This window comes from Neovison vison, chromosome 13, assembly GCF_020171115.1.
Source record: "Neovison vison isolate M4711 chromosome 13, ASM_NN_V1, whole genome shotgun sequence".
In the NCBI taxonomy this organism is placed as follows: domain Eukaryota; kingdom Metazoa; phylum Chordata; class Mammalia; order Carnivora; family Mustelidae; genus Neogale; species Neogale vison.
In genome coordinates this window covers 115,737,021-115,759,150 of record NC_058103.1, presented here as the reverse complement: position 1 = coordinate 115,759,150, position 22,130 = coordinate 115,737,021, and the positions used below count along the sequence as shown (strand labels likewise).

The 22,130-nt window shown below is 54.4% G+C and overlaps 1 protein-coding gene across 1 annotated transcript in view; it reads left to right on the top strand.

The window, feature by feature from the left end:
• HCN4 (hyperpolarization activated cyclic nucleotide gated potassium channel 4) overlaps positions 1–22,130 on the top strand; it is a 41,893-nt gene that overhangs the window by 5,615 nt on the left and 14,148 nt on the right. The window contains exon 2 of the mRNA XM_044229904.1: positions 19,301–19,724. Coding sequence (XP_044085839.1) covers positions 19,301–19,724 — 424 coding nt within the window. The remainder of the gene's footprint in view (positions 1–19,300; positions 19,725–22,130) is intronic.

Sequence of the window (22,130 nt, the reverse complement as noted above, 5' to 3'; positions counted from 1 at the left end):
TTGGGATGGAGCTCTGTGTTTGTTCGAATGCGGCACTTGTCACATTGTCATGTCATCCGACTTGCCTGGGGATCTGGTGAAACTACAGGTTCTGACTCACCAGGTCAGAATTAGGCGCGGGGTCTGAGAATCTACATTTCTGCCACCGGCCCAGGTGATACTGATGCTGTGCTGCGCAGCCCAGAGCTGAGCTCTGAGGAGTGGGCCGCAGGTCATTTGTACGTTCTCTGCTTAGCCTGGGTTCCCTGACGGAGTTCCCTGGGGGCCGAGATCGTCTACTGGTGGCCTCAAGCACTGAGCGCCGCTGGGCGAATTCTGTGAACCGGGTAGAGAAACTGTTAGCCTCGGAAGTCAGCCACATGCTTGGGGGTGTTGGACTCACAGCCCTCCTTCACCTCCTGCCCTGCTGTGTGGACCCTGCTGGCCCTGGAGGCTGGCCGATGGGGGTGGGCAGGGGGAGGCCACCTAGCCAGAGGGCCCTTACCAATGCATCCCGTCCTGTCTGTCACTTGGGTGGCTTCTCTCCCAACGGCAGTGCACCCGGCCAGAGGAGCAGGGGCCGGGAGTGCAGTGACCACTGTGCGGCGCGGAGGCTTCTGGGAAGGAGCAGATGTCAGCAGAGAGACCAGAGGTGACCGGGCAGGAGAGTGGGTGTGAGGTGGCCCTGACAGTGGCTGCCTGGGAAGAGGAAGAGACGTCCAGTCAAAGCAGCTGGTTTGACACCTTGAGGTTGTGGGTGGGGGGTGGGGCTTGTCTGAACCTCAGTGCCCCCTCCCCTGGCCCACACCATGCCTAGCAGCCTCCCCCGTGGGCTGGACTTGCCCATCACTTCTCTCTGCCCCCTCCCACCCTGGGAAGCAGCAGGCTCCATACAGATGATGGAGATGACCGTGTCACAGCAGCCTGAGTGGCCCCTTGTCACAACACTGGCCATCCTGGGGGAGTTTGCCCTGAGTAAGAAGGTGCGGTCCCAGTGGAGAGGCGGGGCTCGTCACAGATCCAAGGAGGCCACTAGCTGCCGCACATACACCCCTTGGCTCAAGAACTCTTACAAAGCTGCGACTGCCAGTGGCTAATTAATAGAAGGGCTACTAAGGCCGGCCAGGCCGGCCTGCTGGGGCCCAGGGGATATTGAAGAATCCACGATTCCCAGCCAGAGCGGGCCGTGGGGAGGGCAGGGGCATTGCCTTGGCTTGGGAGAGGATGTTCCCTGCCAGCCAGGCTTTACTGAGAAAGCATTGCCAGGGCCCTGGAAATCTGCGATTCCCAAGCCTAGAAGGCGACTTGAAGACACTCTTCATCATCAGCCCCCGCCCAGGATCAGGGTGGCAGCCGCACAAAGTGAGGGTGCGCTCCCCACCACCACGGCTGCTCAACATGAGACAGCAGTGCTTAGATCGGAAGTTGCTAAGCAGCATCCTATGGACCAAATACAGCACCCAGATGTGTTCTGTTTGGGCAGCAGAGTGTGTCATAACAAATCCAAGACGGTGTTTTAAAATGGAAAGATGTGACATAAAAATTTGGCTTTCGGGCTTCCTCTGAAAACTTGGAAGCTCTGGCGGCTCTGGCCCTACGTTCCCACACCAAAGCGGGCTGCTGGAGCAGACTAGCGGCCGCCCCGTTTAGTTTGGCGTGTGCCCTCCCATCACCCACTGTCCCTAACGTCCCATGCCCAGCCGTGTAGTCATGCACCCTGAGCTGATGACCTCCCCCCACCACCCGTAGGCTTCTGAGTTTACAACCCTCGATTCACCCCAACAGAGACTGAAGCCAGGGGTTGCCGGGTCAGTAACCGCCATTTATGGGCCGTCCATCTATACAGGTAGCAGACTGCTGGAAACTTTGTCTCCTGTGTTATTTACATGGTGGCCTGAACCTTGTGTTCTGCTATCCCCGGTTTAAAGATAAAGAAACGGAGTCTCTGGCGGGAGAAAGAGAAAGATTTGCCCCAAATCATGCCACCAGGAATCTAAACACATCCTTGTCCCTCTTTGTCTCCTTCCTCTTCTTTTTTGTTCGCTTTTGAAAGCTAAATTACAAACAGAGTTCAAGAAAACATTCTCCTGAGAATGAAAACATGGCAGATAATGTTTGAGCACACATCGTCGGCGGGGAGGGGTGGGGTGTGCTGTGGGAGCCGCCTTGGGAGAGGCAACAGGCCCCAGCACACCGGGTCTGGACAGGCCTTAGCGAGCCGCTGGCCTAAAGCCTTCATTTCATCAAAGGGGAGCAAAGGGGGAGCCACTGACCCAAAGTCACAGAATAAGTCCATGTCAGAGATGAAATCAGAACCCGGTGGGTTATGTAACGTCTGGCAGCAAAGATCTTAAAATTGCACAGTCTATCCCTAGATCCCAACCAGAGGTCCTGAATGGTTTTGTCACTGGAGCGTTTTTCTGTTTTAAAGATTTTTAATTTACTTTTTTGAGAGAGAGCATGGGAGAGAGAACATGAGGAGGGGCACAAGGGGAGGGAGAAGCAGACTCCTCACTGACCTGAGAGCCTGACGCAGGGTTTGGTCACCGACTGAGCCCCCTAGGCGCCCTGACCCTGACGTTTACACGGTTGCCCCAGCTCCATGCCCGAATTTTACGGTGATGGGTATTTTCTGAGTCCCTTCTTAACTTAAGCCAATCCAGTGAGAAGGGAGTCTTTCCCTCCCTGAAGAGGCAGCGTCTGGAGGCTTGGATGTGCTTGGCCTAACCTCTCACTCTGGGGATGCCGGATCAGGACCCTGACTGGTGCGGGGGACTTAGGGATTTTGGAACCATATCCAGATGCCATGGATACACCTGTTCTTCAAGGGGACAGGTAGCCCGTGGAATCTGTGTTCTTTCCACCAGAGAAATTGGTGGTCATGTGGTCTATCCATTGCATCCTTCAGAGAAGCGAGGATGTGGAGTCCTGGTTCAGAACTGTGTGTCCAGGGGTGGGGCTCAGGGTGTGATCAAGGTCAGGTGTCTCTCGGAGGCCACAGTTTAGCCCCACGCTGACCAGGATCCAGGTTGAACCTGAGACCGAGAAAAGGCCTTGTCTGGGCTCAGGGACTGGAGTCCTCGAACAAAGCCTTGGAACCAACCCCAGGGCCTCCCTGAGGCCTCAGGACTCCGGGCAAGGTGCGTGTGGGGACCACCTCCACCTGGTGCCCTCCCCTTTAAGAAGCCCTCCCTTTCTCTAAGCTCCCTGAGCTCCTACACCTCTTAGCGTCTGAGCCAGCTGCCTCTGGTCCTCTCTGGGAGGGAAAGTACAAATTATAAATAAACAGCAGTGCCACTGCTGCCGACACCAGAGCCTCCGAACCTGACACGTGACGCCTCCCCGCCCCGCGCTGCTCTCTCATTGTTTGGGGCTGGTGTCTGTCTGCCTAACCAGGCGGCCAGCTCGGGGCTCCCGCACAGCGGGGCTCGGGCTGGGCAGTGCGGGAGCGCAGAGCTGGCTGGGATGTGTGCTGGCTTGATAGAGGGACTCCCTACACCCCACCACACTCTGAGCCCCACAAACTTCTGAGACCGGCCGTGGGGCCTCCGGGTCTGCTCGAGGCAGCTGCGGGGGCCTGATAATTGGCTGCTGATGATTTTGTGTCTGTCTAAGCATTTATCCATGTGGGTGGACGTGTTATGTCTGCGTGAACGAGGCTTTCAGAAATTAATATGTAACATTGAGCTGGCTCATGTACCGTCTTCTGGGCCTGGGGAGGGGCAAACTTAAGGGGTGGGGATGGGTTGTACCCCTTCAGAGATCAGATGCTCCATTCCAAGACTGTTGTCACCCATTTTGGAGGATGGGGGTCACTACCCACCTGGCAAAGAAAATAGGATTTCAGGTGGATCAGTATGGGATTGATGGTCCGGGAAGGCTTCCTGGAGGAAGCAGATCAGAGCTGGATTTGAAGGAAAGAGAGAACCATTCTGCACGCTTTCTTGGAAGTAGGTTTCTGGGAGATGGAGCTAAGGGACTGGGGGTGGTGGGAGGGTGTTGGTAGCCCCTAAGAGCCGGTTACTCAAAATCTGCCTTTTTGGACTTGTACTTATTAAGCTCAGTGCTTCTCCCTTAAGGACCGTGAGCCCCCCGCCCTGGGTCTTGACCCTGCTGCTGCCTGGGTATGTGTGCATATATTTGCGGGTGTGCGGGTATGTGTGTGTGTGTGTGTGTGTGTGTGTGTCTGGCTGGATGGCCTCTCCTCCTGGGTCCTTGTGGCCCAGGGAGCTCTCCTGGCCCCAGCCCCGGGCCCAGCTGCCCAACCTCCGAGACAGCCCCCTTCTCTTGCTGTACTATACCCGGAAGGCAGGTGTTGCCGCCGCATTAATGTCACTGAGCGTGTGGCCTGGAGCCCAGAAGTAATTACCCTGCAGTTCCCTGTTGTAGGCTGGAGCAGCCCCTGTCAATGATTAACGCAAGTCCCCAGCCGGTTGTCGCCAAAGCCAGCTTCTCCCACCTATCGTCGGTCACAGCATACACAGCGGTTTTCCCTCCTGCAGGGACAGGAGAGACCCTCGAGCCCACAGGCCCCATCAGGGCCATCAGCGCCTCATAGAAGAAACATGGTCCAGTGGGGGAGACGCTGCAGCTGGGGCCCGTCTGTGCAGCATCGGGGCTGGCCCACCCTGGAGCCCTGTGTTCTTTCCTCCTGAGCTTTCCTAGCTTAGAACACACCCCCCCCCCATGCTGAGCTGGCCCTCCTGACCCTCCTCCTGTTCCACTGTATGACCTCAGCAAAGTCCTTTCCTGTCTCAGTGTCCAGGGTCAGGGCTCAGTCTGAGGCTGAGAAGAGAGCAAAGCTAATTGCCCAAATAGGTATTGAACCCGCGATCCTGACCCCATTAGTACAAATTGAGCCAGCAGGGCAGGGACAGCGCAGCTGATGAGTGGAGCTGATGAGAACCTCCCTCCCTCCCTCTTTCCCAAGATCTGCAGAGGCCAATCCAGTCTTGAACCTGGAGTAGTGCAGCCCCAGTGCTCCTGGGGCAGCGGGAATTCCTGCCTCAGGGGCCTCTCTCCACGGAGGCTCTGCCAGCCCTTTGTGCCTGGGGGGCGGGAGACAGAGGGGAACAAGGTGGAGGCTCCCCAGCAGTGTCTGTCTGGTCCGCTGAGCACCACCCCACCCCCCACAAGATCATGGCCTCCGTGGGAGTGGACATCAGGCTTTCCTTTTTTTTGTTTTTTTGTTCTCTGGGCAAAGGACAGCAGCTCCCTTCTCCTCCCAGCCATCTCTCCTGGGGGACAGTTGTCCCCTCCTGGAAGCTCAGACCTGGCCCTGGAAGAGTTCAGAGGTGAGGCTCCATGGGGAGTGTGGGTCATCCTAGACAGCTGCACCCGGAGGAGTCCTGGGGGGCAGGCCTGCAGCACCACGGGCTTTGGAATTGGCAGGGGAAGGAAATGCGGCAAGCTGTTCATCCTGTCCCAGAGGCTCTGAGGAGTCATCCTCCCGCTGTGTCACTCCCCAGCTTCTGGGGACAGAGCCGAGGGGGCCCCTGCAGTGAATAAGAGGCCAGTGAATGCTCTGCCCCATCCAGCTGTGAGGACCGGGCTGAGGCCTCTCCTCCGGGTGCCTTGCTTTCCTCCAAATGTGGACAGTGCTTCTGGAGAGGGCTGGCTTTTAGCAAGACCCCAGGCCCCTGAAGCTGAAATCGGCGGGCCACACCTGGGAGCTTCGTGTGACTTCAGACACCTGGTGTGGCACCGGGCGGGTATGATTTTGGGGAGATTGCTTCTGCTTCAGTCACTTGAGGAGCCGGCGGGCTGGGACCCTCCCTACACTAATAGTCCGCAGTTCTCCGGCCAAAGGGCATCTGCCTCAGTCCCTCAGGGCTCCCCGGAGCCTGGGGGTGACATGGTTGTTCCCCAGCCTGCCGTCCAAGCCCATGTGTGACAGTCCCCTCTGCAGGGACTCGTTACCTTTTCTTCTGTCAGCAACCAGAATCCTAACCCTCTGGGGCTGGCGGGACCCCAAGGACCATGGCCCTTGCTCCATGTCCTTGTCAGACTGTGTTTTCCTAGACGGAAGGCAGCGGAGTCCCATCTGGTTCCTGTTGTCAAGAGCCCAGGCACCTCCAGGGGAACCCCCGTCCCAGCAAGAAGGGGGCCACGTCGACCTTCCCAGAGCCAGTATTTAGCTCCCTGCTCCGGGGCGGCCCTCCCACTGCGTCCATCCTCACCAGCGAACCACTTCTGCCCTGAGCCGGTCCCCCTGGCGCCCCCTCCTTCGGGAGCAGGTGAGCTCTCTCCTACCCAAGTTCCCCTGAGGTTACGCTCACGTGCTACTCCTCAGCCGTTTGCTATTTTTGTTCCAGTCTCCTGTGTGGGGACAGCTGTGCTTGAGCCTTTGTTTCCTGGAAGCTGGGCGGGCAAGTGCTCCAGCTGCTCACCGCCTCCACGTTTTTCCCCCAGATAGTCTTGTCAGACTAAGCTCAGAGAGGTTAGGCCACTAGCCTGAGGGAACACAGCATCCTGGCATCTCGGGGCACTGTAGAGCAGATGACTTGCAGAACGCGTTGGGATATGTGTGTGCACGCGTGCGTGCGTGTGCGTGTGCGTGTGTGTGTGTGTGCACTCTTACGTTAGTATATCTGTGCGTGCACAGACTGAAAGTCTCAGCCCTTCAGAGAAGTAGTGGGTTGGTATCTTGGTGTTCCTTACAGCCCGGCTGTGCTCAGTTGTACCTTTGAGAAGGTGCCATCACAATCCCTTCCTCGAGGAACTGTCTTCCTCTGCAGACTTCATGGCTTCCCACGGTCCCCCGGAAGAGTCCGGACAACTCCGTCTGCCATTCAGTATGCCCCCGACTCTCTTCAGACCAGTACTGGGTCGGGGGGCTGGGGGTGGGGGAAGCAGGGGGCCAGGGTTCTCTAAGGCTTGCACTCTTCTCTCTGTGAGTTTCCATCTGGCCGGCTGCCCTCGGCTGGCCCCTCTAGCCTCCGCACTGCAGGGATTCCTGGAACTGGCGTGTCTTTAGAGATCGGCCAGCTCCCTCCTCCTGGGGAAACTGAGAAAAGGATTATGAGAGGGCAGGGACTTGTTCAGGGCGCACAGTAGGTTAGAGAAGGAGAGGGAACTAGAACCCAAGACTCGCGGGCCTCTGGGCTGGACACCTGCTGTGTAGCATAATCCTCCTTCCCTTAACTGCGACACGGACCTTCCTGCCCAGGGCACAGGCTCTGGCCACCTCCTCTCTGGGGCTTTCGTATGCAGCAGGCCATGCCGCCTCCTGCTCCTTTCTGCCCCCGTGCTCAAGCTTGGCTGAATTTGCCCTCCTGCTCTTCCTGGTCCACACTGCAGAGCAGACAGTCTCCTTACTACCCGCCCCCTCCAGCTTATGGGTCATCTGCCCATGGAACTGGTCTGGATCATCAGCTCCCCTGTGGGGGTGGGTCTGTCCGTCCCTAAGACTGAGGGCTCTTTGTGATGAGACTGGTCCACATGCGCCAGTATCCCCAGAGCCCTCAGGCCAGGACCTGCCTCTTAGTTGTCACAAGAATAATGATGATGGGGGGCACCTGGGTGGCTCAGTGGGTTAAAGCCTCTACCTTCAGCTCAGTTCATGATCTCAGGCTCCTGGGAGCGAGCCCCGCATCCAGCTCTCTGCTCAGCGGGGAGCCTGCTTCTCCCTTTCTCTCTGCCTGCCTCTCTGCCTACTTGTGATCTCTGTCTGTCAAATAAATAAAATCTTAAAAAAAAAAAAGAATAATGATGATGATAACAGCCAGCATATCCTGAGGATTTACACTGTGTAGTGTATTATAAGTATCTCGCTGAATTCTCCCAGAATCCTTTGAGGTGGGATTCATGTTCTCCTTTTGCATATGAGAAAAGAGGCTCAGAGAGGTTAAGTGATCTGTCTGAGGCCACACAGCCAGGTATGTAGATACTTAAAGAAGGCCTGAATTCCTGTCTGCTACAGTTTGGCTATTCCGGTGTGGTTCTGGGACCAGCAGCTTCACTGTCACTGGGAGCCTATTAGCCAGGCAGATGTCAGCCCCCAGTCCCCCGCCTAGTGCAGCCCTATCTGTGTCTAGATACAATCCCTAGGTGTCAGTGTGCAGAGCACTGTGCTGTACAACGGAAAGATCACACAAGGGGGAAGATTCTATCAGGGACAGCCCTCAGCTCACCTCGGAATAGCTGAGACTGGCCCTCACTGTGTGAGAAAGGCTAGGGCCGCAGCCCAGGACCGGGAAGGGCTGCACGAAGTGTCAGGGGTTTCACGGGTCTTCTTGGGTCTTCAAAACCAAAACCAAATTTTCTTCCTTAAGTCACATAGACAATTTGAAAAATAAAAATGCACCCAGATCCCAGCTACCTACCCATAAACAAAGCACTAGACGCCCTTGGCTCTGAAACTTCTGGAGGCGGCCCCAGGCAGCCCAGGGAGCAGCTACCTGGGAGCCCTGTGATTCTGAGTCAGAGAGTTTGAGGTGGGTTAAAAATAGAGCCTAGTGGCCAGAGGCGAGTGGGAGGAAGAGAGCAATTTGTCTGTTATGGGGAGGGGTGCCCCAAGTCAGGGAGGTTGGGCCAGAAGAGGGGGCGGCGAGGATAGGGGGGTTATGCCCTCAGAGGCAAGAGGTGCGGGGCCCAGCCTGGCTCTGGAGGTTGTGGGGTGTGGAGTTCCAGCCTGAGGGGAAGGGAGAGTCTAAAATGCCAGCCCTGGGGCATAGGAAGGGAAGACCCCATCCAGCGCCCAGGCAGCCGGCAGCTTCTCTGGGAGGGCATAGTGCTGGGCAGTAGCTCTGCCTCAGAGAGTGCTGAGCAGGAGCCGGGACAGGGAGAGGACAGAGAGGGACTGGTTGAAGATCCAGGTTTCACAGGAGGGAGGGAGACAAGGAAGGAGGCTCTTCTCTGTGGCTGCTCACGTGTGTGTTGTGGGCAGGCACGTGGTCTCCTTTGCCTGTCAGGCCTGCCCTTCAGATGGCCTCCCTCCCTCCTTCATCACTGCCCTCCTCCAAAAACTCTGCTCATCCTGACCTCCGTGCCATGCTAACACGCTTTCTGCACTTTGATGCTGGCTCCCCAGGCGTTTGCCGGAGGACCCCATGTGTCTCTCTCCTGACTCCAGTGAGGGGACTCTCCCCAGCACAGGCCACTGGGCACCGGCTAAAGGCAAATTTCGTTTTTTTGATTATAAAAGAAATAAGAATTTGCACACTTTTAAGAAAATAAAGAACTTAGAAATAGAAGGAGTATAGGGAATCTAGAAACGTGTGACAGAGCAAACAAAATCACTCCTAATCCCACCACGTAGCCGTGATCAGTATTGACCTTTTAGGGTAGTTTCTTTTTTTTTTTTTTAAAGATTTTATTTATTTATTTGTCAGAGACAGAGGGAGAGAGAGCGAGTGAGCACAGGCAGACAGAGAGGCAGGCAGAGTCAGAGGGAGAAGCAGGCTCCCTGCCGAGCAAGGAGACTGATGTGGGACTCAATCCCAGGACCCTGGGATCATGACCTGAGCCGAAGGCAGCTGCTTAACCAACTGAGCCACCCAGGCGTCCCTAGGGTAGTTTCTTAATTTTTGTTTCTGGCAGTCTTTTTACCCCTGGCAACAGCCTTTAGTCCACCCAGCCATTTAGCAATAAGACAATTTTGCCAAGAGCTCCTGTGCTTCTCACTCCCCAGTCCCAGGCCCAGTTTTGTGCTCCTAGGAAAAGGAAGAGCAATGGTTTCTGCTCTCTGGGGTCGGGGTTGGGGGGCAGGGCAGGGCTGAGGGAGGACATGACTCATCCTGGGTCTGCAAAGTGGCAGATTCTAGGATAAGGTGGGACTCTCTCCTTCCTACCGACCCCCACCTCCTGGAACTCTGGGCTCCATTTCACCTATTTTGCCTATTTTGGGAGGAGGGAGAATCCTTAAAATCCCCACTGAGAGGGCACGCCCCTAATGAGGAGGTGTTCTGCCACCACGGGCCTGTGCCGCTAAGCCTAGGTTGAGGCCAGTGTCCCCCTACCAGCCCCTTCTGTCATTCCACTCTGTGGTAAACCCCAATCCCCATGCTTCTCCTGGTCTGTCTCTTATTCATCTCCTCCCCTCCCCCCTTCCCCCCACCAGCTCTGCCCCTTCCTTCTCTATGACTTTTCCACCACCAGGTTCGGGGGTGGGGTGGGGGAACATTCTCTAATGGATGTTCCTGGGAGTCTTGGCATCCTAGGGACTGGGACAGTACATGTTCCACCCTGATCATCGGAAGCCTGTGAAAGCCTCGTGGGTCTCAGTGAGCTACCATTTCCTGTGGCTTCTGCTGGGCCACCTGTCACTCCGCTCTGTGGCCTAAAGCACGCCTCCATTCATTCGCCCACCGTTCACGCATGTATTAGGCCGCACCGCATAAAAGGCCCCGTGCCAAGTTCAGGGAGTTGTGTAGGCCACCAGATATAAACACACAAATCAAACACACAATTCCGTCATAGCGTGATAAATACTATGCTAGAGCAATGCGTACAAGGGGCACCTAACCAGATTTCTGAGGATTCAAAGAAACAACACCTCCTCTGAACCAGGGGCCTTGGGGTGGGCCGGGGTGGAGAGGAGAGTCCGAGGCAGACACCAGCCGGTCGGCAGGCCTGGAGGACAGGAAGCGTCGTGCGTTTGGGGGCATGGAAAGCTGCTGGTTTGTCTGGAGCAGAGCGATGAGGGGAGGAAGGGTGGCAAGACATGGGAAGGAAGCAGAACCCAGATCCAGAAGGGCCTGGGGGACGACAGTGGGACTCGGTTTAGCTGGGAGCCCAGGACTTGGCTTGGCAAAGTGTGGAGAGTGGGAGCACATGGAGCCCACCTGGAACCCTGAAGTATGCAGCGTCCTGGAAAGGCCAGGGGCCCAGTTAGGAAGCCACGGGGTGGACCGGGGGGTGGGGCTGATGAGACTCCGCATCCCACTGGCTGGCTGTTGGTAGGCGAGGGAGATAGAGGTGAACTCTCCACTTTCTCGATGGACATTTGGATGGCGGAGGAGCCTGTGCTGGGAGCACAAGGGTTTGGGAGGAAGCTGTGTAGTTATCTGGACATGGCAAGAATGACGGGGGCATCCAGGGGTCAGATGTAGTCAGCAAGTGAACACACCGGTGTGGAGCTTAAGAGAGAGGTCTGAGGGGCGCCTGGGTGGCTCAGTGGGTTAAGCCGCTGCCTTCGGCTCAGGTCATGATCTCAGGGTCCTGGGATCGAGTTCCGCATTGGGCTCTCTGCTCAGCAGGGAGCCTGCTTCCCTCTCTCTCTCTCTCTGTCTGTCTACTTGTGATTTCTCTCTGTCAAATAAATAAATAAAATCTTAAAAAAAATAAAAAAAAAGAGAGAGAGAGGTCTGATGTGAAAGCCAGCAGAATCATGGAGGCCTTGGCGACTGGCGAGGTCACTCAGGGAGAGTGTGCAGTGTGAGAAGAGGCCAGGGCCCAAAGGAGCAAACACACTTGAAGGTCATGCAGGGGAAGAGGACCCCACCAGGGGAAGGAAAGGGAGAGACAGAAAGAAGGGAGGAAACCAGTGTCTCGGCAGAGTGGCCCGCAGGGTCAGGTGATGCTGGGGGTCAGCCAGGAACGCACGCGGTTGCTGAGGGGTCGGCAGGAGTGCAGGGAGTGGGAATGGAGGCAAGAGGGCCTCTCCCAGGAAGCTTCTTTCCAATGGGCAAAGAGCTAAGGCAGAGGGTTTGGAGATTCGGGAGTGGTTTCATTTTATTTCTTAAATGTAGGGAGCTTAAAACAATGAGCTGGTGGGAAAGGACGCTCGGGGAGAGAGGCTGAAGAATAAGACAAGAGGGGATCACCTATGGGTCCAGGGTCCCTGGGAAGGCAGAGGGGACGCCTGTCAAGAGACGGGTGGAGGGGTTGCCAATGCTTTTGTGACTGGAAGAGGAGTGGGGAGGTGAGGGGGAGGCAAGCGGGGCAGGAGTCTGGTGGCAGAAAGAGGAAGGGGGAGTTTGGGTGGCTTCTCTTCTCTCTGTGAAGTAGAGGGTGGTGGTATCTGCTGAGAGAGGGTAGAAGAGTGGCTTTAGAGCTTTGAGGAGAGAGAAGATACTTTGAAGTGGCTGCTAGAGGAGAATGGTGGGGAAAATTTCCCAGGGTCTCCTGGAAAGGGGGGGCGGGTGGGGGAGAGGGCCAGCGGAGTATGGAAACCCTGATGAGGAAATTGAGGCACGGGAGCTAAGGTGCTTACATATTTAGCAGGACAGGTCTGAGGCTGTGGGATTTTTTGCACAGTCCCCATGGAACATGCAAAGGGTGAATGGTGACCCTGATCCAAGGCATGATCTTGTGAAGTGGGTGCCAGAAGGACGGGGTAAACAAGGTAGAAGGGCAGGACCCTTGTGTCCCGGGGGAAGGGAGGAGGCAGGAGGATCCTGTGACTCACGGTTCCTGGGGCAGATGCTACAGAACAGACAGAGAGCTGGAGGGAAAGGAGGTGGGAGTGAGAGATGGAACCACTGGGTGGGGGGTGACATGGTCCGTCCCCTGCCGCGGGAGTGGGTGACTGACATGCGCGCCAGGAGAGTCAGGACACCGAGCCACTGAGGGGCTGGGTGTTTGGGCTTGATGTATGGAGTGCAAGTCACGCAGGACAATGGCAGGGTTTGAAATGGAATGGAAGGCTGTGAACCAAGGGTCAGTATGCCCAGGGTCCCCAGTATGGCAGATGGATGCTGGCAGGATGGCCAGAAAATGACAGGGTGCTCAAAGAATCCTGAAAACCTTCCTAGCACAGGCAGGGAGTGGCCCCAGTGTGGGAGAGGAGGGGGAGGAGGTTGGCCCCACTCCTGACTCGCAGGTGCATGGGCTTTAGGAAAGTGACATCTTCAGGATTCAGCTAAAGCTTGCTTAAGGGAAAAGTGGGACTCTGGGGGCAGGCTGTTTGGGCTTAGTTCTTGATCCACCATATATATAGCAAATTTCTCAACTTCTTGTGCCTTAGTCTCCTCATCTGTAAGACAGGCACCATCATAGTATCTCCCTCATGGGGATTTTAAGAGGGTTAAATGAGATAATCCACATAAGGAACTCTGGTTAGTGTCCAGCATGTAGTAAGTGTCCAAAAAACATTGGCCGCCATCCTGCTCTCGCCTCATTGTCACCCAGGGCAGTCGTCTGTGCTGGGCCTGGAAAACCAAGGGCCGGGTCGGGAACCCAGGGGGAGCTCCCCGCTCCCATCGCTTCTCAGACACGAGGATTCCTGGATTCCTAGTTTCCATGATTTGTTGGAAGGTTGAGAGGAGGTCTAGGTGGTGCCTGACGAAGGGGACAGCTACTCCCAGACAGCGTGATTCGTTAGGCCGGCTTCCTGGAGGAGGAGGCAGTCAAACCGGGTCTTTGATGAGGGAAGGGAATTCACGAGATGGGGGGTCCAGGAGGCAGGGGCAGTTCTCAGAAGGAAGAGCCAGAATGTGGATGGAGAAAGAGCCAGGGGGTGGGTATCCGGTGGCTTCTGTGAAGGGAGCAGGAGGGAGAACAGGAAGTGGGGCTCAGGGGATGCCAGACCTTGGAGCTTGAACTTTCTTCTGTCGTCATGGGGGAGTTTGCCAAGAGGGCTCAAGCAAGGGGTGATGTAATCATAAAATTTGGAAAGATAACCTAGAGATCATGTGAGTTGGAAGGAAAGAGCGTGGAGGCTAGAGACAGGTAGGCGGCAGGGGCAAGGATCCAGGCGAGGAGCGTGACAGAGCAGTCAGGGACAGATTCAGAAGCCGCCGTAGCAGATGCTAGACAAGGGGTGTCTGGATGGCTCAGTCGGTTGAGTGTCCCAAGTCTTGATCTCAGCTCAGGTCTAGATTTCAGGGTCACGAATTTGGGCCCTGCCTTGGACTTCACTCTGGGTGTGCTTTAAAAAAAAAAAAGATGCTCGACCAGATGTGTCACTGCACAGAGGGTCTGCAAGAAAAAGAAAGCAGCTGAGGCTAGCTTTGAGGTATTGAAATGCTGAGTGCGCCATTCAGCTCTAAGGAGGAAGATGCTGAGTTCAGCCTTGGGCTCCGGTGTAGGAGCCAGCAGGCCCTCCAGGTGGCAGATGGGAATGCAGGTCTGGTGTAGGAGAGGTGTCTACCAAGAGGGAAGGGGTAAACGATGGGGCCCTGGGTGTGCCACTCACTGGGAGAAAGCGTGGAGACCCTGGCCTGGAGTCAGTATGGCAGGATCACAAGCCATGCCTGGAACCAGGGCCCTGCCTTCAGGGAGCCACAGTGTTCTGGGATGTCCAAAGCCGGGGCTTGGTCCAGGCCGAGGCCCATCAGTGAGGGGCAGGAGAAGCCTGGAAGATGTAGCATGAATCCTGAAGGATGGGAAAAAATGTAATGGGCCAACAACTGACACTCTCTTCCAGCTGGCAGGATACCTAGTGGATGTCATTTGGGTCAAAATGTATGCAAGCAGGTGTGCAAGAAAGTATGCGTGTGTGTACAGGGGGAAAACTAGCAGAAGTGCATAGATGAGAGTGTTATAAAACTGTATTGTGTGTGTGTGTGTGAGAGAGAGAGAGAGAGAGAGAGAGAGCGAGCATATGCACTCAAAGGCAAGCATGGGTGTGTGTGAACAAGACAAGGCTGGAGGAGAACATCCCTCTTCTGACTTCCCCTGTCCCTGTTTTATTACTCTTCACTCCTCTTTAGCCTCTGGGGAAGGAGAGGTCTGGTCTGGTCTTTGTCCTGGTCCTTGGTCTGGTCCTTGAGTCTCTGAGTTCAGGGTCAGGGTCTTCTCTTGCTTCAGCTCCCTTGAGGGATAACTTACCTCAGAGACGGATCCGTGAAATGTTCCAGATGTCCGTGTAAAAGGGCTGCTTGGCTTTTTGCCATTTCCCGTTTCTTCTGCACGAGACCTGCTCCTGGCCTGCAGGCCACCCCCACCTGCCAAGAGGCCACCTGCCAACTTGGGTCCCAGGAAGGAAGTAAGGTCCAGGATTAAGGGAGGACAAGCCTCGGTTTCTGGGGCTGCAACTGGGATGAGGCGTCTTCCTTTTAGCTTAGAGAACACTGGGATGGGGCAGGTCATCTGGCTTTGGAGAGAGCAAGGCCTCTAACTCGGGCATGCGCCATCTCCAACGTTTCTGAGTCTGGCTGTCCCTCACTTCCCTGCCAGGTCGTGCCACCTGCCACCACGGACACATACCCTGGATTGTGGGAACTAATCATGACTGATTCGAGGGGCAGTGAGGTGCTGGGGGAAATATGGCACATGCAGCTTGAGGTTTTGGAAAGTTACTGTTCCCTCCTCCACAGACCTTAGGTTTTCCGCTCCTTCTACAGGATGGCACAGCTGTGTCCAGTTAACCAGGATGCTTTTAATATTTGAGAGGTGTGCTACTTCCTCCACCCAGGAAGTACCTCGGAAGTCTGTGACATCAGGAGCATAGGTCCCCTCCAAAACTCTTCACAACTCTCTCTTCTCTTTTTCTCTCTCTTTAAAATTTTATTATTGAAGCAGAAGTGACATACAATGTTACATCTTTCAGGTGGAGAACATAGTGATTCAACAATTTTATGCATTATTCAGGGCTCACCACTATAAGTGTAGTCACCATCTGGCCCCGTCTCTCTCTCCTCTCTAGTCTACAAGAGAGGACTACAGCCACTGTGACAGGTCACCTCCCTGTGTGATGCAGAGGTTACAGTAAGGCTGGTCTCCCTCCCTGCATCCCACTGAGGTGCCTGAAATCCTAAGCAGTCAGGCTCTCAAGTCCCCCCAGACCTCTCAGGATCTCGTTCTGTCCCTCACTCGCTGTGTGATCTTGGGTAGATACCTCTCTCTGAGTCGCAGTGTCATCATCAGCAGAACAGATGTCAGCGGCCACCTGAGTGTTGGGGTGAGGATTACATGAAGTAACACATGGGAAGCACGACCTAAGTGCTTGATACATGTGAAATGGGGTCTTTATGAATTCAGTCACCAAGGAACCCCTAAAAAAAGCCCAGGAAAAACAAAACAAAACAAAACAAAAAAAGCCCAGGTCCTTAAGGAATCACTTGAGATGTTTCTTATCCCTGGGCTTGGTGAGAATTGGGGTCTGGGAGCTGAAGATACAGCGGGGAGCCTGCGGCCAAGTCTGCCTGGCTAGAGCCACAGAATGGGGTTGGCAGGCGTGTCGGGAGCTGTCCGTGGTGCTGCCTCTCTCTCTCTCTCTCTCTCTCTCTCTCTCTCTCTCTCTCTCCCCGCCTCTTACCTGGCCCTGCTTTTGGAAATCTGTGCCATCATCTTGTAAGAGTAAGGAGAGGTAGTCCCCAAGGCCAATAGAAGCTCCTAAAGCCCAGCTCCTCCAGGAGCACTTTCTGGTCTCACCCTTCTGGGCCACTGTGAGCCATACCTGGGCTGCTGCTTAGGATGGTTTCTTTCATCATTGCCCAACTTGTCTTCTGTCTAAGCCTTGTATTCTGACTAGACCACGAGCTCCCTGAACTCAGGGCATCTGTCTGCCAAGGTAGACTAGTTCTGTTGTCTGTTCACAGAATGTTGTGGTCCTTGACTTCAGCACTGGATGAGCTCTCTTCCACCCCCACCCCCAGTAGATGCTTTGCTTTGACTCTTCTATGGAAGATTTCATCTTCCTCCCTCATCTCTTTCCTGTGAATTTGTTGAGTTGAGCTCCTTATTGACTCATTTAATAATATAGATAGGTGTAGTCCAGAGGGTTTTACATCTATCAATTCAAGTCATTTTTATAACTCTAAGTTAGATACCGTTATTATTCTCAGTGAGCAGACAAAGAAACCGAGGCATGGAGACGTTAAGTGACTTGCTAGTAAATGATGGAACCAGGAATTGAACCCAGGTTGGCCGGCTCTGAAAGCCTCTCTGTGATGCTACAGGATAGTGGCTTCTGGGAAGGAATGCTCCAGCATTCCGACCCCAGCCCAGATCAGGCACCAGCAATATCTCTTAGCATCTGGAAACTCACGATTGAAATAATTAGTCAGAATGCAAGGAAATGGTTGTTTTTGCCTCATGTAATTTGGTTTTATGAAGACCACTAAATGCAAACATTCTCCTGTTAATTACTGTCTCAAATTTGGTCTGTAATTGAGAGAACTAGAGCTGGGGAAAGTGTAGAAACCCGCTGGAGTGGCAGGCCTGCCCGAGTCAGCATTCCCCGCCGCCTTGCTGCCGCTCTGTTAATTTTAGAAACTCCTCTAGCCTGTGTGTATTATTAGCTTTATGTACAGAGGACCACGGGGCCCTCAGTAGCCTCTCGATGCCAGTTTTGTTTTGTTTTTCCCAAGAGATGAAATGAAAGGGAATGGTGGCCATGTGTATATAGGGGTGTTTGCAGACTCTGTGTGTGAATGGGGATACCTGTTTGTAGCTCCTAATGAGTGTCTGCAGCTGTCTTTGAATGACGTGCATGAGGCTGCGTAGAGAGTGTACACAGCTCAGGAACATCGCATAGAAGCTGAAACCATCCTCCTGCAGCCCACGTGTCATTAGCAGGACGTGCTGTCTTCCATGTGGTGGGTGTGATGGCTGGGGTGGGCTCCTGAGTCTTGGGTTGGGCTGTCCCAGATGGCATAGGGGGACTGGGGCTAGAGAAATGGTGGTGGGGTGGGGGGCAGAGAAGCATCTGAAGTGGACCTTAGCATCAGCTTTAGAATGAGAGGCTTTAAGCCTGAGAGGCCCTGACTTGGGGTCCTGTCTTGAGGCTGTGAATGGCTTGGCTTTCAAAGGAACTGCTCTTCCCTGAGCCGTGTGGTATGGGATGGCTCTCTTGCCCTCCTCCAGTGAGGCAGAGCCTGCTCTCTCTTTGACTCGTATCACCATTTTGAATCTGGCAAAGAAAGCAGTTTGCTCTGAAGTAATATTTTTTTTTCAAAACTAGAACTCTTGGGGCACCTGGGTGGCTCAGTGGCTTAAAGCCTCTGCCTTCAGCTCAGGTCATGATCTCAGGGTCCTGGGATGGAGCCCCACATCGGGCTCTCTGCTCAGCAGGGAGCCTGCTTCCCCATCTCTGCCTGCCTCTCTGCCTGCTTGTGATCTTTTTCTCTCTGTCAAATAAGTAAATAAAATAAACAAAAAACTTAAAAAAAATTAAAACAAACAAACAAAAAACCCTGGAACTCTTCTGGCAGGAACACTTTAGTTTTGGAGTAGGACCCTCTGAAGGCTCAAGGGAGGCTTGTCTTTTTGTCTCCTCTCTCCTGGCTTTCTCGCAGTCGAGAATTAAAGATGGTTGAAAGGTTATTTCTCTTGGGAGAGGACATGCTCATTTCTGCCTGACTTAATACCTTTATCTGTCATTGTGTAACTGTTCTAAACTAATAGCAGAGGGAATAGCTATGCAGTACAGGTTTCAGATCTTGGGGCCAGCCCCAGGGTGGCTGGTACTCGGGCAGGGTCCCTGGGATTGATCGGTCATACCTTCCTAGACACGGGATTTGTGCCTGTCTGTGCTGTCTGCACACTCCAGAGGGGCCCTTGCTAGGCCAGGTGGTTTCGCCCTGAGGGGCCCTTCCCACCTCCCTCAGGAAGACCTTGCAGTTGCTTTGACACCTTAGGAGAAATGGTACTGTAAGCCCCCACTGATCTCACTCCATTGCATTGAGTGGCAACACACAGGTGCCTGAAATCCCCTCATTAACACTTCCTGCCCTTGAAGATTTCACTGTCCTTCCCCAACCCTTTGTTAGAACACAAACCTCTTGGGGAGAGAGATGGCCAGGCATTTTCTGACTATAGGGGATAGACTAAAGGGGGACCCCAGAGAGCCAGGGTGGGTAAAGGCCAGATCAGAATTATGGGATGCAGTGTTTAGACTGCACCCTTATTGCACAGTGAGGAAACGAAGGGCCAGAGAAGGCAGGGCACCTTCTTGACATCACACAACCTGTCAGTGACCAAGCTGGAACTGGATCCCTGGCCTCCTGCCACCCAGGTACCTGCCATGTGTCTGGTCCTCACCTGCTCTCTGGTCACGGTCTGTAGCTTGTCTGCCTGCCAACCTGTCTCAGGCCATAGCTGACCCTCAGGGAGGATGGAGCAGCCTGGCTGGAGCCTGGAGAATTATAGGTCGAACTGGTCCTACTAAAACTAAAACAGCTTCACTCTTCTTTCTGGATCTCATTGTTTGGTTTGCATTTCAGCCTGACTCCCACTGGGGAGCGGGGATGGGAGAGGGAGGCTTGTCACTGGGGACCAGATGGGGACAGGCAGAAGGTATCCTTAGGGAAAAGAGAGCTTTTCTGTGCCACTCTCCATATTTTGCCCATGGTACCCTTGTGCCTACCTCACGCAGTGACTCAGAACATCCGAAGACTTCCCTCTTCCATAGGTGTGGTCCCTTGGAGTTTTCTCCTATAGTCTGTAACTTATTCTCTCTGTCCTCCTGGCGACTGACCCCTGTGTCTCCGGGCAGATTTTATTGGGACCTGACCATGCTGCTGCTGATGGTCGGAAACCTCATCATCATTCCTGTGGGCATCACCTTCTTCAAGGATGAGAACACCACGCCCTGGATCGTCTTCAACGTGGTGTCGGACACGTTCTTCCTCATCGACTTGGTCCTCAACTTCCGCACAGGGATCGTGGTGGAGGACAACACTGAGATCATCCTGGACCCCCAGCGGATTAAGATGAAGTACCTCAAAAGTTGGTTCGTGGTAGATTTCATCTCCTCTATCCCTGTGGACTACATTTTCCTCATCGTAGAGACACGCATTGACTCTGAGGTCTACAAGACAGCCCGGGCCTTGCGTATCGTCCGCTTCACCAAGATCCTCAGCCTCCTGCGTCTCTTGCGTCTCTCCCGCCTCATTCGATACATTCACCAGTGGGAAGAGGTGAGTGGCTAGACCTAAACCTCTTCGGGGTAGGGGATATTTTCCCCACAGGGTGGGTGAGGGCCCAGCAGGCAGTCTCAGATAGCTGGATTTGGGCTGGCAGATGGTAGCAGGCACATCTTCTCCAAGAGGACAAATGATAGTAATTTCTTGACTTCTTATTCTGGGCTAGATATTATGAAAATTACTTTGCAGATGGTATCCCTTGTAAGTCTCTAACAACTGTAGCGGTGCTCATCTTTTACAAAAGGAAACCAAGAGGCAGAAAGGGATTTATATGAGGTCGCAGAATCAGTAATTGGTGAACCTGTACTCTAGAGCTTGCACAGTTAATCACTGGGCTATACTGTAGGGAACGCAAACTCAGGAGCCTTTGAGGGGCCCGGCAGGGAGTGTGATGGGTGAAAAGGGCCAGTGGGAGGCAGTAGGGAGTATGGCAGACTGGGGAAAACTGAAGAATACATCTTCCGTCTGCCTCTACTCCACCATAGCCACTTGTTGCCAAGTAAGAATTGGCCCAGGGTTGTGAGATCTACAGATTGATCATGAGAAGCAGAAATCTGGGGTTTTGTGCCAATTTAGTTTTCAGGTATCTTAGGTGTACTGGGGGTTCTTCTGGAGCAGACCCTGAGGTGAGGATTTGCATGAAAGTGGCTTTTTTTCCCAGCGAGGCTGAGGCAGGAGTGTTTCCAGGAATTATCTGCTGAGGGACTAGGGAAGAGGGACAGGGAATGGAAGGAAGGAAGCCAAGCAAAGTGCTGCAGGGAGCTCTGGGGACAATGTACCTCACACCTCGGGTAAAGAGTTGGAGTTTTTCTATCCCCTTGCATGGCAGCCCATGGTTCAGGGCACTCCCCGCCTGCCCTCGGTGCTAGCAGGCAAAGCAGCTTCCAGCAGCCTGGGGCGGGTCTCTGATAAAAAGCCACAGGGGCTAACTGCAGGGAGTGAGAAGCATCCAAGGAGCCTGGAGTTGTGTGCATGCGAACTGTAAAGAGATCGTAGGGGCTGTGGGCAGAGCACCGGCTCCAGAAATGAAATAAAAATTTGTGAAAGAACTGGGTGGGCCAACACCATTCTGAACAAACCTAGCTGAGCCATGGGCTGAATGCAATCATCTGTGGGAGGAACTGGGGAGACTGTGGGCTGCAGTTCGGAAAAAGGCAGGTGACCATCTGACCGTGCGAGCGCTTCTGTCTCAGTCTGCCACCACCCAACTATGCCTTGGGGCCGCAGCGGCAGGCAGGCTGACCTGCAGGAGCCTACGTGGGGGTAGTTGTGCTCTGTGAGGCCACCCACCTTGGGGTCCAGAGCGGGCTGGAGTCTGGGGGAGCTTCATGCAGAGGTGCGTTTCTTGCCACGACTCACTGCCAGTCTTCTGGTCCCCAGGATTCCTCTACTTGGTTGGTTGGACAGAAGTTCCTGTGCTCGGGGCATGAAGCCCCCACCCCACCCCAGGGGCAGCCTGGGCCCCCCCAGTAGCACACACGGCCGATGGTCGGGGTGCTGGCAGATTGAGGTCAGGGGTATCACGAAGGCCTGTGCTGCAGAAGTGCCCACACCAGCCTGGCAGCATCACGCCGTGGTGGAAATTCTCTTTGTCTAGGAGAACTGGTGGTATTCCTACTGACGGAAGAGGGGCCGTGACTTGCCCAAGGTCACACGGGCAGCCAGGCCTCTTGAGGGGCTGGAGCAGAGCCCAGTTAGCTCTCTGGACTCGCAGCAATGAGGGGTCCCTGCCTGGGGCAGTGGAAGGTCCGGGGGCTTGAGCTAGGATTATGCATGTGAGACCCGAATTAAAATCCTGGCTCCACACTGCCTGGCTCCATGACCTTGGGGTCACCTTGCTTCCCGGAGCCTTAGTCTCTTATCCCCAGAGTGGGTTTCATCCTCACTCGATTGTTGTGAGACGATGTTAAACTGATTAGCAGGAAGCCTGGTGGATGGTTCGGGAAAGGTCCCTCCCCGCCCATTTGTTTGCGTAACCCTCTATGTCTCTGTGGGTGGGTGAGGGGTGTTACTTTTCTCAAATAGTTTTTTTTTCCTTAAAGATTTATTTATTTATTTATTTGGGGGAGAGAGAGAGAGAGAGAGAGAGAGCGAGCGCACAAGCGGGAGGGGCAGAGGGAGAGGGAAGGAGAATCTCCAGCAGCAGATCCCACCCTGAGCGCAGAGCCTGATGCCGGGATCAATCTAACGACCCTGAGATCACAACCTGAGCGAAACCAAGAGTAGGATGCTTAACCGGCTGTGCCACCCAGGAGCCCCTCGAATATTTTTTACCCTTTATTTTGCTGGCTCCTCCCACCTGGCCAGCAAGGTAAAGCAGGCGGGACTGATTCTTCCTGTTTGTCCTGAGGAACAGGGTCAGAAGCTCCAGGTGGCCCAGGGGTAGGATGTTGGAACTGG